This window comes from Haliotis cracherodii, unplaced genomic scaffold (assembly GCF_022045235.1).
Source record: "Haliotis cracherodii isolate W230 unplaced genomic scaffold, xgHalCrac1.p SCAF_1, whole genome shotgun sequence".
Lineage (NCBI taxonomy): Eukaryota > Metazoa > Mollusca > Gastropoda > Lepetellida > Haliotidae > Haliotis > Haliotis cracherodii.
Genome location: NW_027266264.1, coordinates 49,208,194 through 49,225,468, shown reverse-complemented (window position 1 = coordinate 49,225,468; position 17,275 = coordinate 49,208,194). Strand labels below are relative to the sequence as shown.

At 39.9% G+C, this 17,275-nt stretch overlaps 1 protein-coding gene across 2 annotated transcripts; it reads right to left on the bottom strand.

Annotated features, from left to right (window-relative positions):
- Positions 1-1,337: 1,337 nt before the first annotated feature.
- LOC139465019 (histamine H3 receptor-like) lies at positions 1,338-13,381 on the bottom strand. 2 transcript variants are annotated; one of them, XM_071246698.1, is made up of 4 exons: positions 13,294-13,370; positions 10,256-10,311; positions 8,377-8,416; positions 1,338-2,878 (listed from the first exon to the last, which is right to left on the bottom strand). In XM_071246698.1, exon 4 carries the CDS (start codon positions 2,854-2,856, stop codon positions 1,825-1,827), a length of 1,032 nt encoding a protein of 343 aa, XP_071102799.1. In that variant the 5' UTR covers positions 2,857-2,878; positions 8,377-8,416; positions 10,256-10,311; positions 13,294-13,370; the 3' UTR covers positions 1,338-1,824. The 2 variants fall into 2 exon arrangements, with proteins under 2 accessions (XP_071102799.1, XP_071102792.1); XM_071246691.1 differs by lacking the exon at positions 10,256-10,311 and having other exon boundaries at positions 13,294-13,381.
- Between the last annotated feature and the right edge of the window lie 3,894 nt (positions 13,382-17,275).

Here is a 17,275-nt window from a genome sequence, read left to right as displayed (position 1 = left end):
AGCTACTGTTGACTGTTTCGGAAGGACAATCAAAAGGATACATATCGAGCTATGGGCTGTTTCTGTGAAGGACAATCGACCCTCTGTGCAAGACAAGACCAATTCCACTCCACGAGTCTCTCTCAACAACACAAGCATCCGAATAACGTTCCCCACGGCGTCTCCAGACTCTCTCTCTCTCTGTTATCTGCTGTTGAGATACAGTAACGGTTCTCGTCTGAGAAGAAGACTCTTCTCGACTGCTGGTGGCGCCAATGCTGGTGCTGTGTTGCCCACTGAAGACGGTCCCGGCGATGACGTGGTGTCAGAATGGGTCCTCGGTGTGGCCTGTTACAGAGGAGGTGTCTCCTGGTCAATCGTCGACGCACGGTGTCCGCACTAATGTGTCTCTGGTGTGCCCCCATGGTCTGTGAGCAAAGCGATCTTGAAGATGCTGTCGCACAATTTGACGATCCTGACGTCGGGTGATGACCCTTCGGCTTCCACAACGTGGTCGGTTGTCTGTGGTGTTGGTGGTCTAGCACCGTTGCTGGAGCCTGTATATGGTCCTGACGTGGACTTGAAATGCATTGGCTACTTGCCGGGCGGTTTGTCCAGCTTGCAATCGTCCAAGGCCTTGGTGTCGCTGATTTCTTGTCTATCTTGGCATGTGGTAGCTATTCAATAACGAATGAATGTTATCCAATCATGGGGGAACGCATGTGCATCTCAATTTGCACGGAACCCATGTGCATCTGGTTACCATGGCCGTTGCCGTGATGCGTTCTGGCGATCGGCTTTGGTGTCATCTGTTTTGGTTTTTTATCCTCAAATTTCATTTTTCCGGACAATGTAATGTTAAATTTAAGAAACTATGACACAAATACCCAGATATTAAAATGACAATTTCTCATGCCATGTTACTAGGGGTGACGTTTCTTTTGCGGTTCAGTATATTATGTTTTGTTTGTTTATTTGTTTGTTTGTTTGTTGTTTAACGAAGCAGTCAGCAATATTCCAGCTATATGACGGCGGTCTGTAAATAATTGAGTCTGGACCAGACGATCCATTGATGATATCATGAGCATCGATCCACGCAATTGAAATCGATGACATCCATCCAGTCAGCGAGCCTAACAACCCGATTCCGTTAGTCGCCGCTTACGACAAGCATAGTCCCCTTTTATGGCAAGCATTGGTTGCTGAAGACCTATTCTACCCCGGATCTTCACGAATCCATCGATATAAAAAGGGGATGACTCATACTGTGTTGCAGTAGAGGGTATCTCCTGTAGGTTTTGTAACTCCTTGAACAGCTCTCGCATCATACATTACAACGCCAACTCAAGTGGTAACTAGTTTATTGTTCGTGACAAGATACGTGCAATATGCAATATTTAAGAGTGTGTATCTCTCTTTATACCAATATGCTCACTTGCAGTTGTCTCCCTTAGATATACACATACAAAGTGTCAGTCATGGATATATCCGTTGCAGATATACCTAGCTGTAGGATTACAAGTAATAATATATAACAGATACATTAACTGCATGTTTATCCTCTATGGTCGTCACCAAGGTTCGGTAATACGCCTGAATGACGTTACGGTACACAATTAGTTGACTCAAACCATCTTATAATTCCTCTCCACATGAGGATGAACATGTCATTGGCTCAGATCGTTTCCAAAGTTTTTGAAATACGTCCCCATGACGTCACGATGCACGTGAAACGCATCCAGATCGTATTTACAGAACCTATAGTACGTCTCCATGTTGGACCTGTCACGGACTGTCGTCTACATAGGTTTATTACTTCACCACTTTGAAGTCATGATGCGCGGGTCACGGGCTCAGATCGTCTCCATAGTTTCTGTAGTACGTCACCTCGACGTCATGATGTTGTACGTACTGCCGCCATGGCCTCCATCTTAGATTGGATTTGATAGTTTCCCATATTTCTGGAAGCGCCATCCAGACAATCGGAAGCACTGCAGATTTTATGTCTGCGAATACGCCAAAGATAAAGCCGGATAGGACCATGGTGTGGTACGTCCACGAGGATCCCATGTAGTCCGCCATGACGAACCATATTTCCTCCCCACATAACATTAAGACTGTCACCAAGCTGGCACTGGTAATAACAGCAGTGTCCCGAGCAGAGTCGGAATACGTCAGCAGACCAAGACTTGCCACGCCTGCTGGCCTTTTCTTGTAAAAGATAGCTAAGATTGCCCCCACCTGGAACAGAATGATAATTCCAGGCAGGAAGAAGCATAAGACAGATAATGTCACTGTCGCCCATTTGACCAGAAGTATTGGACAATATCGCTCACTCCACGAGCTGACGGACCATATCGGGTGTAGGCTGACAAATATGATGGGCATGATCACAATGCAGGCAATTGCCCATGGCAATGCCAACAGTTGCACTGACAACAGAGTTCTGCAGCTACGAGACAGTCGGGGGCGGGCTATTTGAAGCCTCTCTAATATGAAGTCAAAGTTGACCATGACAATGCACCAGCTTGCTACAAAAATCTGTAAATATATTTCAATGATTTGATAAGCCACATGCATCGTGCAGCCATAGTTCCTTTTGCGGTTTAAAGCAAAGTCCACCTTGAGAGGGATACATATGACTCCGATCATCAGGTCTGACACAGCTATGTTGACGATGAGTTGGTTTCTGAACACACCCCGGAGCCTTCTTGAGGACAGGAGGACGCATATCAGAAGGAGGTTGGCGAACACGACCCACACAGCGTCCAGGACACCTACAGCTACAGTTGCCCTGAATATACGGGTTTGTAGCCGTTGTCGACTCTCCCATTGTTCTCTGTAGTAAGCGAACTTGCTGATGTTGCTGGTGTTCATCTTACGGCATCACGCAGCAACTCTGCAACAAAGTGTGAACTTGTTTACATATATACCAATGCTAATAGTAAAAGATATATGGAGAAGTAGATGACAAGGTAGGTGTGTATATGGTGACGTTTATATCAAGGTAGGTGTGTATTTCGATGGGTAGATATCAAGATAGGTGTGTGTATGGAGAGGTAGATATCAAGGCAGGTGTGTGTATGGAGAGGTATATATCAAGGTAGGCGTGTGTATGGAGAGGTATATATCAATGTAGGTGTGTATAAGGGGAGGTATATATCAAGGTAGGTGTGTCTATGGAGAGGTATATATCAGGGTAGGTGTGTCTATGGAGAGATATACATCAAGGTAGGTGTTTTATGGAGAGGTATATATCAAGGTAGGTGTGTCTATGGAGAGGTATATATCAAGGTAGGTGTGTGTATTTCGATGGGTAGATATCAAGGTAGGTGTGTCTATGGAGAGGTATATATCAAGGTAGGTGTGTGTATGGAGAGGTATATATCAAGGCAGGTGTGTGTATGGAGAGGTATATATCAAGGTAGGTGTGTGTATGGAGGGGTATATATCAAGGTAGATGTGCACCTTGAGAGGTATTTATCAAGGTAGGTATGTCTATGGACAGGTGTATATCAAGGTAGATGTGTACATGGAGAGATATATATCAAGGTAGATGTGTCTATGGAGAGGTATATATCAAGATTGATGTGTACATGGAGATGATGGTTGATGCGAGTACAACTCGGTAATTGTGGGAGTAGCTCGTAAAATCTAAAACTGTGGTGGTCGAGTAGACTAACATCTAGTCTCTGAAATGAACATATCGTACAGAACAAAACAGTTGTTCAGTTATCTTAATAAAAAATATAATAAAAGGGAGCCCAGTGACTCTCTTCATTTTCAGATACTGCAGTAATCTAGACTTGCCAAACATTATAGACTTGCATGGGCTGTATTTGATATATATTTGTATCAGGGTCTGTAAGACAGACTACAACATGTAGCAGCTGTTCGTGAGTTAACGATAGCTGTTCATGAGTTAACTATAGCTGTTCATGGTTCATTATAGCTGTTCATGAGTTCACTATAGCTGTTCATGAGTTCACTATAGCTGTTCGTGAGTTAACCTTAGCTGTTCATGAATTCACATGAGTAACATAAGTTAACATGAGTGCTGCTCGGATTGGCAAACTCAAAACAAGGGAGTTATAAAGACGTTTAACTTAAACTTCAGATATATGGATAACCCGACATAGCCAAGTCGCTGATTTACTTTTCACGAACTAGAAATAAAGTGAAACCATCATATGTGTTTCATATTTAGAGCTATGTATAAAGATTCAGAGTAACAAAAGACAAGATTGTTTGACAAGAGGGAGGACTTCGATGTCCACATTTCACAACTTTCAAGGATGCAATCGAGCGTGCTCTGCGAATATTTCAAAGAGCGTTATACGATTCTTGCTCAGCAAAGTAAAGCTTCCAAAACTTCTTTTGCTAGACACGTGGAGGACAGTGACAAACGTTATGTTTTCAGGTGAACAACTGACTTGTCTGTGCATGTGTTTGTGACGGGTACCACCGAAGGGGCAGGATACGCCCACCTTTTGGCGAACACCTGGTATCACCACTATTGGATAGTGATTCAGAAACACATACTCATGATATGGTCGGAATGTAGTAATAGAACTGTGCAAGTATTAACTAAAACTGTACCTTTATTTACTAGAACTGTGCATGTGCCGCACAAAACTGTTCATATATAAATCGGGTACATAATTGGGGTCATACTTATTATACATAGTGCTGCTGACATCCGAGCTGTCGATCTTACCTAATAAAAATAAAAACATATTTAGGCGCGTTTATTCACAGGAAGTAAACGTATTCAGACACGCACAAGACACCTTTCCATACAAACATGGGAGGATGGCACTAATATAACATCATGACACTAACAAAGGAGGATGGCACTAACAGGAGGATGACACTAACAGAAAGAGGATAACACTAACATAGGAGGATGATACTAACATTGGGGGATGGCACTAAAAAGAGGACGACACTAATATAGGATGATCAAACTAACATAGGGTCATGACACGAACATGAGGATGACACTAACACAGGAGGATGACACCGATAGGAGGATGACATTAACACAGGAAGATGACACTAACAGGAGGATGATACTAATATAAGAAGATGACAATAATATAGGATGATGACACTAAAATAGGATGATGACACTAACACATGAGGATAACACTAACAAGAGGGGGATAATACTAACATAGGAAGATGACACTAACAGGAGGATGACACTAACATAGGAGGATGACACTGACAGGAAGATGACACTGATAGGAGGATGCCACTTATATAGGAAGATGACAATAATAAAGGATGATGACACTAAAATAGGATGATGACACTAACACAGGAGACTAACACTAACAAGAGGGGGATAACACTAACATAGGAGGATGACACTAACGGGAGAATAATACTAACAATAGGATGACACTAACATAGGAAGATGACACTTACATAGGAGGATGACACTAACAGAAAGATGACACTAAAATAGGGTGATGATACGAACATAGGGGGATGACACTGACATAGGATTTCGACAGTAACAGTTATAATGACATTACCATTGAATGATGACACTAATATAGGAGGATACTGAACGATCGAGCCTGGGACAGTCGTTACAGTGATCAGAATCATGAGCAATGATGCATCGCCATACACCAAGCCTGATCATCACCACCCGATCCATTAAAGTAAGTGATAAGAGGTGTGATAACTCCCAGGGGGGAGGGGGGATATGTCATCGCATCATGCTTACCTAGCGACGCGTCATGTATAGTACATTCCTCTGAATGTCAACGTAAAATGGCTGGGATGATTTAACCAGGCCTTAATCAAGGTGTGTCTTTCCATGGAATTTAAATAAATAAATGCACATGTTCTGAAGTACCTAGGCAAATGAGAAATGTAGACGCCATATGCTATTGCTGATGGTATATTGCTCCAGATGAAGGGTATATTCACGACTGGAAAATAGGAATCATCCAGCATTTTGAAACATGCATATTTGGTTCATCTGCTCAAATACAATTATTGTTGTCGAGCTGCAATCATTATCTTATCTAATATATATGCGGCACTGCAATAAGAATAAAATCTATCCGTTTGTGGGTTTGTACATGTGTTGGCTGATAAGCTCTTGATATACACGGAGCCTGAGATGTCCCATTGACGTGGAGTGTATATGTGTCGGATGTGATAACCCAGTTACTTCAAACTGTTTTGGTCAGAGGTGTTTCCTCTTGCTAGACCTCGCGCTTCCTGTGTGCAAGAGGTTCATGTCACTTGGAATTCAGGTTGGAAAATGATGCAATGTTGTCAGAAACACATTAAAGGTTGCACTGAACATATTCTGAACAAAATGCAAAAATGCAAAGGATTTGTACTGACCAATTTTCATCAAATACATATATGACATGTACATGTATTTCGTCATTTCCATTGGGTTGGGTTAGCATTATGCCAAGCAACATCTAAACTCTATCTGCATCATGTCTGCATTTTATGTGTAACATATCCTTGTCTCTATTTTGTTTGTTACATGTCAGTGTCTGCATTTTGTATGTAACATATTGGGATGTCTGTGTTTTGTATGTAACATGTTAGGATGTCTGTATTTTGTATTTAAGATGTCGGTGTCTGTATTTTGTCTGTAGCACATTGGGATGTCTGTATTTGTCTGTAACATGTCAGGAAGTCTGTATTTTGAATGTAACATGTCGGTGTCTGTATTTTGTATGTAACATGTCGGTATCTATATTTCGTATGTAACATGTCGGGGTGTCTGTATTCCGTATGTTACATGTCGGTGTCTGTATTTTGTATGTAACATGTCGGTATCTGTATTTTGTATGTAACATGTCGGTATCTATGTTTCGTATGTAACATATCCGGATGTCTGTATTCCGTATGTTACATGTCGGTGTCTGTATTTTGTATGTAACACGTCGGTGTCTGTATTTTGTATGTAACATATCCGTGTCTGTATTTTGCATGTAGTATATCTGTGTCTGTATTCTGCATGTAACATTTCGGGATGTCTGTATTTCGTATGTAGCATATCCGTGTCTGTATTTGGCATGTAACATTTCGGGATGTCTGTATTTCGTATGTAACATATCCGTGTCTGTATTTTGCATTTAACATTTCGGGATGTCTGTATTTCGTATGTAACATGTTGGTGTCTGTATTTCGTATGTAACCTGTTGGTGTCTGTATTTCGTATGTAACATGTCGGTGTATGCATTTCGTATGTAACACATCTGTGTCTGTATTTTGTATGTAACATTTGGGGATGTCTGTATTTTGTATGTAACATTTGGGGATGTCTGTATTGTGTATGTAACATGACCGTGTCTGTATTTTGTACGTAACATTTCGGGATGTCTGTATTCCGTATGTTACATATCGGTGTCTGTATTTTGTATGTAACACGTCGGTGTCTGTATTTTGTATGTAACATATCCGTGTCTGTATTTTGCATGTAACATATCTGTGTCTGTATTCTGCATGTAACATTTCGGGATGTCTGTATTTCGTATGTAACATATCCGTGTCTGTATTTTGTATGTAACATTTTGGGATGTCTGTATTGTGTATGTAACATGACCGTGTCTGTATTTTGTATGTAACATTTCGGGATGTCTGTATTTCCTATGTAACATGTTGGTGTCTGTATTTCGAATGTAACATGTTGGTGTCTGTATTTCTATGTAACACGTCATCAATATTGAAGATTATTGTAAGCAGCGACAAGCGCGTGCTGTTTACATGGTTTTTGCGTGAGTTTTTATATTCGAACCCAGTCTATCCAATACCTCAAGGTGGTAGATATTCATGGCATAATTCATATGAAATATGTGCACCACTTGTATTTTGAATGTTACGTGACCGTACATTCTATGTGACATGTTGGTATTTGAATGAAACTTGTTTATAATAAATGTAAACTATAATTGTAATTAGCTGATATGTTCATATTTTGCATGTGGCGTGTATTTTGTATTGTTATTCATAAGTATATACTGTAATTGTAATTTGTGTAAATCAAAACGACAAAACACTTCCACGGTCATTGAGAATGATCTACTGAAATATTCCAACAATATCATAAAGCATGTTTTTAAGATTCACTTTCAAATAGTGATGATAGCAAAAAGCTGAGCGTTTCCTGCCCTCCAGGTAGTACAGGTCGAAAACACCCGTCCTAATCAGTCTTAGAGGCAGATAAACTTCCATTGCAAGACATACTCCCTTATTACAATTCAGAGTAACACAAGGGTCAATGTACACATATGTCAACAATAGTCCTAATCGTATTACAGCAATTAATCACAAGAACACTTGACACGTTCACGGGCTCGAGTCAAACAAACTTTGGTGTTGGATTTTTCAAATTTAAATAATTTTTCTTACCTCATGTGACGCCCTGGAATTGCATTACGTCGTCCATTTCCTGGAGGAAAAAAAACACAAAAATAACATGTTCTTGTGACTGATATTTACTTCACCCTCGCCCTCCTCCCTTGTTACGAGAGGCTAGTATATACAGTGTGAGCGTTGACCCAGCTCACTTCCTCACACATGTTTTTAGCAAACAAACACACTTTCCCTGGCTTCCGTTACCATTTCCTCACTGCAAAGCACAATGTGAGGGCAGAATGGAGCAATTAGGCCGCATATTTCTGGCATGAATGTCATGATAGCTTTCACTGGTTTGAAATCCAAGATATGAACTACCTACTTTTATCTGTATATTAACGGTTGATGATTTGAATAAGTACATTCCATTTGGAAAAAAACATATTTAAGTAATTTGATTGAGACTGTGTAATGAAACGGTGAGCCTGACCAGACCGTATTGTAAAACAGTAAAGCTGATTAGACTCTGTAGTAAAACAGTGAACTTGACTAAACCGTGTAGTAAAACAGTGAACCTGACTAAACTGTGTAGTAAAACAATGAACCTGACTAAACCGTGCAGTAAAACAGTGAACCTGACTGAACCGTGTAGTAAAACAGTGAACCTGACTAAACCGTGTAGTAAAACAGTGAACCTGACTAAACCGTGTAGTAAAACAGTGAACCTGACTAAACCGTGCAGTAAAACAGTGAACCTGACTAAACCGTGTAGTAAAACAATGAACCTGACTAAACCGTGTAGTAAAACAGTGAACCTGACTAAACCGTGTAGTAAAACAGTGAACATGACTAAACCGTGCAGTAAAACAATGAACCTGACTAAACCGTGCAGTAAAACAGTGAACCTGACTGAACCGTGTAGTAAAACAATGAACCTGACTAAACCGTGTAGTAAAACAGTGAACCTGACTAAACCGTGTAGTAAAACAGTGAACCTGACTAAACCGTGCAGTAAAACAGTGAACCTGACTAAACCGTGTAGTAAAACAATGAACCTGACTAAACCGTGTAGTAAAACAGTGAACCTGACTAAACCGTGTAGTAAAACAGTGAACCTGACTAAACCGTGTAGTAAAACAGTGAACCTGACTAAACCGTGTAGTAAAACAGTGAATCTGACTAAACCGTGTTGTAAAACAATGAACCTGACTAAACCGTGTAGTAAAACAATGAACCTGACTAAACCGTGTAGTAAAACAGTGAATCTGACTAAACCGTGTTGTAAAACAGTGAACATAAAACTACCGTGTAGTAAAACAGTGAACATAAAACGACCGTGTAGTAAAACACCGAACATGACCGGACAGAACAGTAAAACAGTGATTGTGACTAGCTACTGACAGTAAAACAATGAACCTGACTAAACCGTGAAGGAAAACAGTTGAACCTTAACGTGTCTAGAATGTGAAGCAAAACATCGAACCTGCCTAAGAGGTGTTGAAAAACAGTGAACCTGTCTGAAATGTGTTGAAAAACAGTGAACCTGATTAGAATATGTTGAAACACACGAACCAGTCTAAACTGTGGCATCCAACAATGAACCTGTTCTGTCCGCTATATGGCGAGTTATTGCCGATGTAACGTTACAGTTTAACTCACCTACCCCTTGGAATGTGTAGACACAATAACGACATGTTGACATAACATAAGTACTTCTCTAACCATTGTCGGCGGGCATGTACAGTTGTAGGTTTCAAATGCAGAGCAATAGTTACAACATTTGGCAATATATAGTGGGCAGAAAAGACGATATGAAGCCACGAAGACCTCGTGATAGAATGGGGGTACGTTGTGCGAAGCCCGTAATGGTGCCCCCCGGGGTATTGCTGGAATATTGCCTAAAGCGGCGAAGAAAACATTCACACTCACTCACCAGTAAGATCGTTCTAGATTCAATCTTGCGAGGTCAATTCTTCAGGTAACAGAGCTCTACATTAAAAAGAAGGTTTGTTTATCTACTAAATATGTCATGAAGTTTTGTTCAGAGAATTCATATAAATCTCACTTGTCTCATGTTAAATAACGTACATGGACAAAATCTAGAACTACATTCACGTGGCATGGGGAGACTATGATAAAGATGGATCAGCTTCCAAGTGATCTGGATAATAAAAGTGTCTGGATACTGACGAGTGAGTGGGTATGGTTTTACGCTGCTTTTAGCAATATACCAGCAATATCACGACGGCGAACACTGGAAAATGGGCTTCACACATCGTACCCATGTTGGGAATCGAACCCAATTCTTCGGTTTGACTTGCCAAAGCTTAAACCACTAGGCTACCCAAACCGCCTGTCATATATTATGTATTGAATGTAGTTTATATCATTAATGCACTTAATAATGTACTTATGTCATTGGAAACCCGTACAGTTCCTTCTTGTGCTGATCCAGTGGAGGATGTTGGGGCGGTTGATCCCGAAGAGCCTTATCAACATAACGTTCAGTTGATTTCATAAACTTTACATTGACATGATTTTTGTAATAGTGAGTGAGTATGGTTTTACGCCGCTTTTAGCAATATTCCAGCAATATCACGGCGGAGGACACCAGCAATGGGCTTCACACATTGTACCCATATCGTTACTCGAACCCGGGTCTTCGGCGTGACGAGCGAACGCTTTAACCACTAGGCTACCCGACCGCCCCTGATTTTTGTAATAACAAGGATTTACTTATTTATTTTTTAATAAACCAACTCTATCTTAACAAAATTGCAGTTAAAATAACCTGTATACGAGGAAACGTTTCACTATACATAGAATAAACCACCAAATAAGTGGTTTCAAAAGTGAAGAATTTTATTGTATCCTGTTTAAAGACGAATCTTTTCATTAAATGCGATATGTGCTGTGAATATGATTTTTTTACCTCGCTGAACATTTTTATTTAAATATGTCTCCTCATATACAACTATGTAAATAACTTAGAACGCTTGGTTACACTGCTTTAATGCTTATTGCACGCGGTTATCATTTAATATCTCTCTCATTACAAGAAATGTGATAAAAATATGACATACCACGTGCGCTGATATATGGGTTGGTATGCCACGGTTAGGGAACTACCACTGCATATATCATAGTTGATACAAGCCACTCTTATTGTGACAAGGACTTTGATACTTAAATATACTGTACTACCAGCATACGCGTCATTATCATAGTTGATACATACCACTTTATTGTGACAAGGACTTTAATACTTAAATATACTGTACTACCAGCATACGCGTCATTATCATAGTTGATACATACCACTTTATTGTGACAAGGACTTTGATACTAAACTATACTGTACTACCAGCATACGCGTCATTATCATAGTTGATACATACCACTTTATTGTGACAAGGACTTTGATGCTTAAATATACTGTACTACCAGCATACGCGTCATTATCATAGTTGATACATACCACTTTATTGTGACAAGGACTTTGATACTTAAATATACTGTACTACCAGCATACGCGTAATTATCATAGTTGATACATACCACTTTATTGTGACAAGGACTTTGATACTTAAATATACTGTACTACCAGCATACGCGTCATTATCATAGTTGATACATACCACTTTATTGTGACAAGGACTTTGATACTTAAATATACTGTACTACCAGCATACGCGTCATTATCATAGTTGATACATACCACTTTATTGTGACAAGGACTTTGATACTTAAATATACTGTACTACCAGCATACGCGTCATTATCATAGTTGATACATACCACTTTATTGTGACAAGGACTTTGATACTTAAATATACTGTACTACCAGCATACGCGTCATTATCATAGTTGATACATACCACTTTATTGTGACAAGGACTTTGATACTTAAATATACTGTACTACCAGCATACGCGTCATTATCATAGTTGATACATACCACTTTATTGTGACAAGGACTTTGATGCTTAAATATACTGTACTACCAGCATACGCGTCATTATCATAGTTGATACATACCACTTTATTGTGACAAGGACTTTGATACTTAAATATACTGTACTACCAGCATACGCGTCATTATCATAGTTGATACATACCACTTTATTGTGACAAGGACTTTGATACTAAACTATACTATCCGACTTATATAAACATAATTATCACAGTTAACACTAACCATTTTAATTGTGATAAGGATTGGGATACTTAAATTTACTATTCCTCTTGTATATACATAAGTATCATGGTTGATACATACCACTACAATTGTAGTACGGCCTTTGATACTAAAATATTATACTACTTGTATATACATAATTATCATAGTTGATATATACTATTCTTATTGTCATACGGCAGAGGATACTTAAGAATACTGTACCAGTTGCATATACATAATCATTATAGTTGATACATATACCACTACAATTGTGATAAGGCCTTGGATACTGAAATATACCATAACATGATTATCCTTGTTGATACATAGCACACTCGTTTTGACAAAGCCTATGGTATTAACATGAACACAACTAATTCATATACACATGGACCTATCATAAATCATCAGTTTGGCGTGTCAGAGATTCTTAGTACTATAGCTGTCCAACGTTGAAATGTTGAAATGTCTAGTCAAGAAAATTACATACACCATACATATATATATACTAGAGTTATATGTCTAATTCAGTATGCTGACCTCTATAATGTTCTACAAATAGCATTATTTACAAGTATGTTCAGAGAGTACCAATGTCACATTTTATGTTCAGAGTTGATGAACTTGCATTTCTGTAATCAACACATAACCTGTTATACAAAGGATGAATTCTACACATACAGATCGGATGTTATAAAACCATATCTTGCAGCTTCAGTGTGGAAATTCCGTATACACTGAAAATGATCATTGTTTACAAATACCATACTGCAATTGGTAAACATTCTTACCTCACCTCTGCCCCGACCATAGCAATGTGACAACGTCTAAAGCGGAAACCTCGACAGTGTGTCCCAATTTTACGTCCAATTACCAGGTTTAAACGACTCTGCTGGTAACGAAAGGTCACGGCTGTGTGGAATTGCCGGAGTGTGAGGAACAACGTCCACGTCCGATGCTGAGTTGATATCAGAATTACAATGAAATGTGTTAAAAGCGATAACAAGGTTTGCTCACATTCCTTTGTGAGGCTGTCAGGATTCATCCCTATCGTAAGCACTGGTCATAGGTACTGATGGTTACAGTGAGCCACGTGACGGATTGCAAGCCATCTTGTCCCTTCTTTTGTAAATTGATATTCCTTTCATACAGCTGGCGTAGTTACTCAAGTACTCAACCATTCATGTGCGAGGCATAGGGATTGTTTCTGTGAGCTTATTATTATGTTCTGGGGGCACGGGTGGCCTTGTCGTCTAAGGCGCTGCAATTAGCTGTGCATAGTTGAGTCCCTTTGGCACGCCAGAAACCTATGATCGTGGGTTCGAATCCTTGTCCGACCTGATGTTTCTAGGTTTCTCAGCACCATACTCATGCCCGTGGATTTCCCCAAAGTGGTAAACGTCTGAGACCTGCATGCCTTCGGGACTTTCCTCCCACATTAAACTTACACGCCGTGATATAACTGGAATATTGTTCTAAGTGGCGTTAAACCCAACATTCTCACTCACTATTCACTGAGAGGTAAAACGGCTTGTCTGTAATCAAACACTACTCATTTAATCTGCCTCACACCTCTCACTCGTCACACTGAGAACCTTCGATTCTATGCCTGACGTGTGTACATCTGTGACACCCTTTACCCGAAGAGTTAGTTGGGTTTATGGCCGCTTTATGGGTAAGAATGGAAAGTTTGAATTTAAAACAAAAAGACATATCCATGTCCTGCTAAACGTTATACAGCACACTCCGTTTAGTTCATCGTTACATACGTGGTTTAGCGGTTTTATGTGGTATTGAGTGGTTATATCATTTAAGAATTGACGTTCACTGTAACGTATGGACTCTCAAGTGGAAATCAATTTCTATATTATGTTATGTCACTATCTGGTGTTTTGTAGGATGTATTTTGCCAACATTCTATTGTGTACACTGCTGTATGTGTATTTTAATGTTGAACAATGGTTGTAACTGTATTCCATTGTTTCTGGTCAGGTTCAGTAGAAGCTCGTGGCCTTGTATTTGAACAATGATTACTTGTGTCAAGCAGAGGTGAGGAATTATTTTTAGATGCTATGGTGATGTGTAAACTTCAGGAACAGCGAGGTCTAATGTGGAACATTGGAGAATATTTTGCAAGTCAGGAACAGTGACAGTGCGTTGTTATAAATTGACACGACGACGCCAAACTGGTCGATACAATTACGCGGCGGGAGGGATTTCCAAAGTATTGGCACTGGACGTCCAGTCATCATTGCGAAATTAAATAATATTAAAGATATGTCGAATATGTACTAAAATAATTTGACAGATAATCACAGAATGCCGTAGACATAATCAGGTTTAACAACAGTTCTTTTAATATTCAATTACATACAAAACTCCTGCCCCTTAGTATATTATATTATTTGTATCAATTGAGTGTATCATAGAAATGTGCTGAAAAATCCTGTCTAAACTCCCTATATAGCCTTTCATATCCTTAGTAGTGACTGATTATTAACGTTTAACGAATGTGAGGATACGGTGACGTCAGCCCTATATTTCTTGTGTACGCTCTGACATCTGACGATTAATGGTAGCCACTGTTACTTCTTGCCCGCCAATGCTCTACAACTATGGTTCCACTCTTTCCAGCGATTTATGATAGCCACTGTTACTCTTCGTCTGTCAATACTCGAGAAGTATGGTTCCTCACTTTCCAGCGATTCATGATAGCCACTTTTACTCTTCGTCCGTCAATGCTCGACAAGTATGGTTCCTCTCTTTCCATCGATTAGTGGTAGCCATTGTTACTCTTCGTCCGTCAATGCTCGACAACTATGGTTCCTCTCTTTCCATCGATTAATGGCAGCCACGGTTTCTCTTCGTCCGTCAATGCTCAACATGTATGATTCCTCTCTTTCCAGCGATTTATGATAGCCACTGTTACTTCTTGCCCGTCAATGCTCGACAAGTATGGTAGCCACTGTTACTCTTTGTCCGTCAATGCTCGACAACCATGCTTCCTTTCTTCCATCGATGCATTTTAACCATACCGTGTCTCTTTTCAATAATATCTTGTTACTGTGTATCAGTCTTTATGTATTGGTACTATGGCTATATTTCATAATTTTCGGATACTTCAATCGGTGCCCCCATTTGTCCATCAATCCACGTTAGCCACGGTGTTCTTTTATCCATCCTGCCCATAATATCTTATTCCGCCTCCCGTCGTGTCTCCAATGTAATTCTTGCGACATTTTGCCACAGCTCTTGCAGAGCGGAGCTTTCTCGAATCACAATCGATCTCTCAGATGCAATCAGCTGATCATAAAAAGTAACAAGAACCGACGAAAAATTGCATTTGGGCCGTCCAAGCAGAATATTCATGACGGCGGTGACAGTCACGCTTCTTTGATGAAGTAGCGTTGCCTGATCTCCTTAGCAATGGTTAATAGCATAAAATACACCAAGCTGAGATTATTCGTTGTCCTTTTCAAAAGACGTACTATCTCGTTCGGAAAGAATTCGTGTGTTCGTTATCTGTAGTTAATGTCATTTGATTCAGTGATAATCCTGTAATCACAGGACACTGCGTTTTGTTTAACGGTCAACACACATTTTTCAATGGCCAATTGGTGACATACTTCTATATGCCTTACTCCCATAATTACAGTTAAGACAATTACTTGCAGGGCAATTCAACAGCCTGTGGTAATATTGTTTGTGCTATGTGAACACAGGGAAGCTTGATACAATCAATGATCGCTGGAATGTAGAATGTAGTTTATAGCACAAGTTTAATAATGCCAATAAAATTAGGTCGAAGCTCTGCAGTATGTCTGAGCCCAACCTTCTCCCTGAGTCAATACGGCAACAACGTTGTCGGCGTCGTAGACAATGTAGACGTTTTAGACAGTGTAAACGTTGTAGACAGTGAAGGTGTTGTAGACGTTGTAGACAGTGTAGGCGTCGAAGACGCTGTAGACGGAGTATACGTTACAGAATTCGCGCCAACTTCACCGAGAAGTGTTAATCACAAAACGCGTATCGACATACCAAGGATTATGCTAATGTCGTTAGAGTATATGCATTACAGTCATACCTTCAACAATTAACAAACTTAAACATGATTTACATATATTTTATCTGATTCAATCAAAGTGCATGTTATTCTCCTATACGTGAACTAACCATGTCTACAGTCACCTCCCTGCAACTAACCCATGGAGGACACTTATAGTTAATTCTATCAAAACGAGTGAAACAAATTATGAAATGAATGACAGTCGTGGTACAATCACATTCCCACGATGAGCCCCAAATCTGTCAGATGTACTGTCAGACCCTATTGTGACACGCGTGGAATGTGTGAAACTAAACAGAACACTCTCTCGTCGCTTCTGAAAACAGCGCAATAAAGTCAACACCAGTCAACCAGTAACCCTTGATAATACCGAAGCTCAATGCATTTCAATGACCTCAAACTGTACAGAAATTTTCCTTATCAACTCGACCCTGTTGAATGAAAACACAGTTCGTTTGCTTCGTTTGAGTCACCATATTCCTTGCGAAGTGTACACGGGCACCAGCGGCCTAATTGGATGTGCGGCCTCCAATAGTGGGTTCGAATCGCAGAATGCGATCTTTGGTTTGTCAGGATCAAACCCGTGTTTGTAAAGTTTAGTAAAATGATACACGACCTGGATATTCTCTCCCACAGAGGGACACGTAGTGATGTAAATGACACATTGTTCAAAAAAGCATTCAGCACAAGTCCCTCACACACTGAAC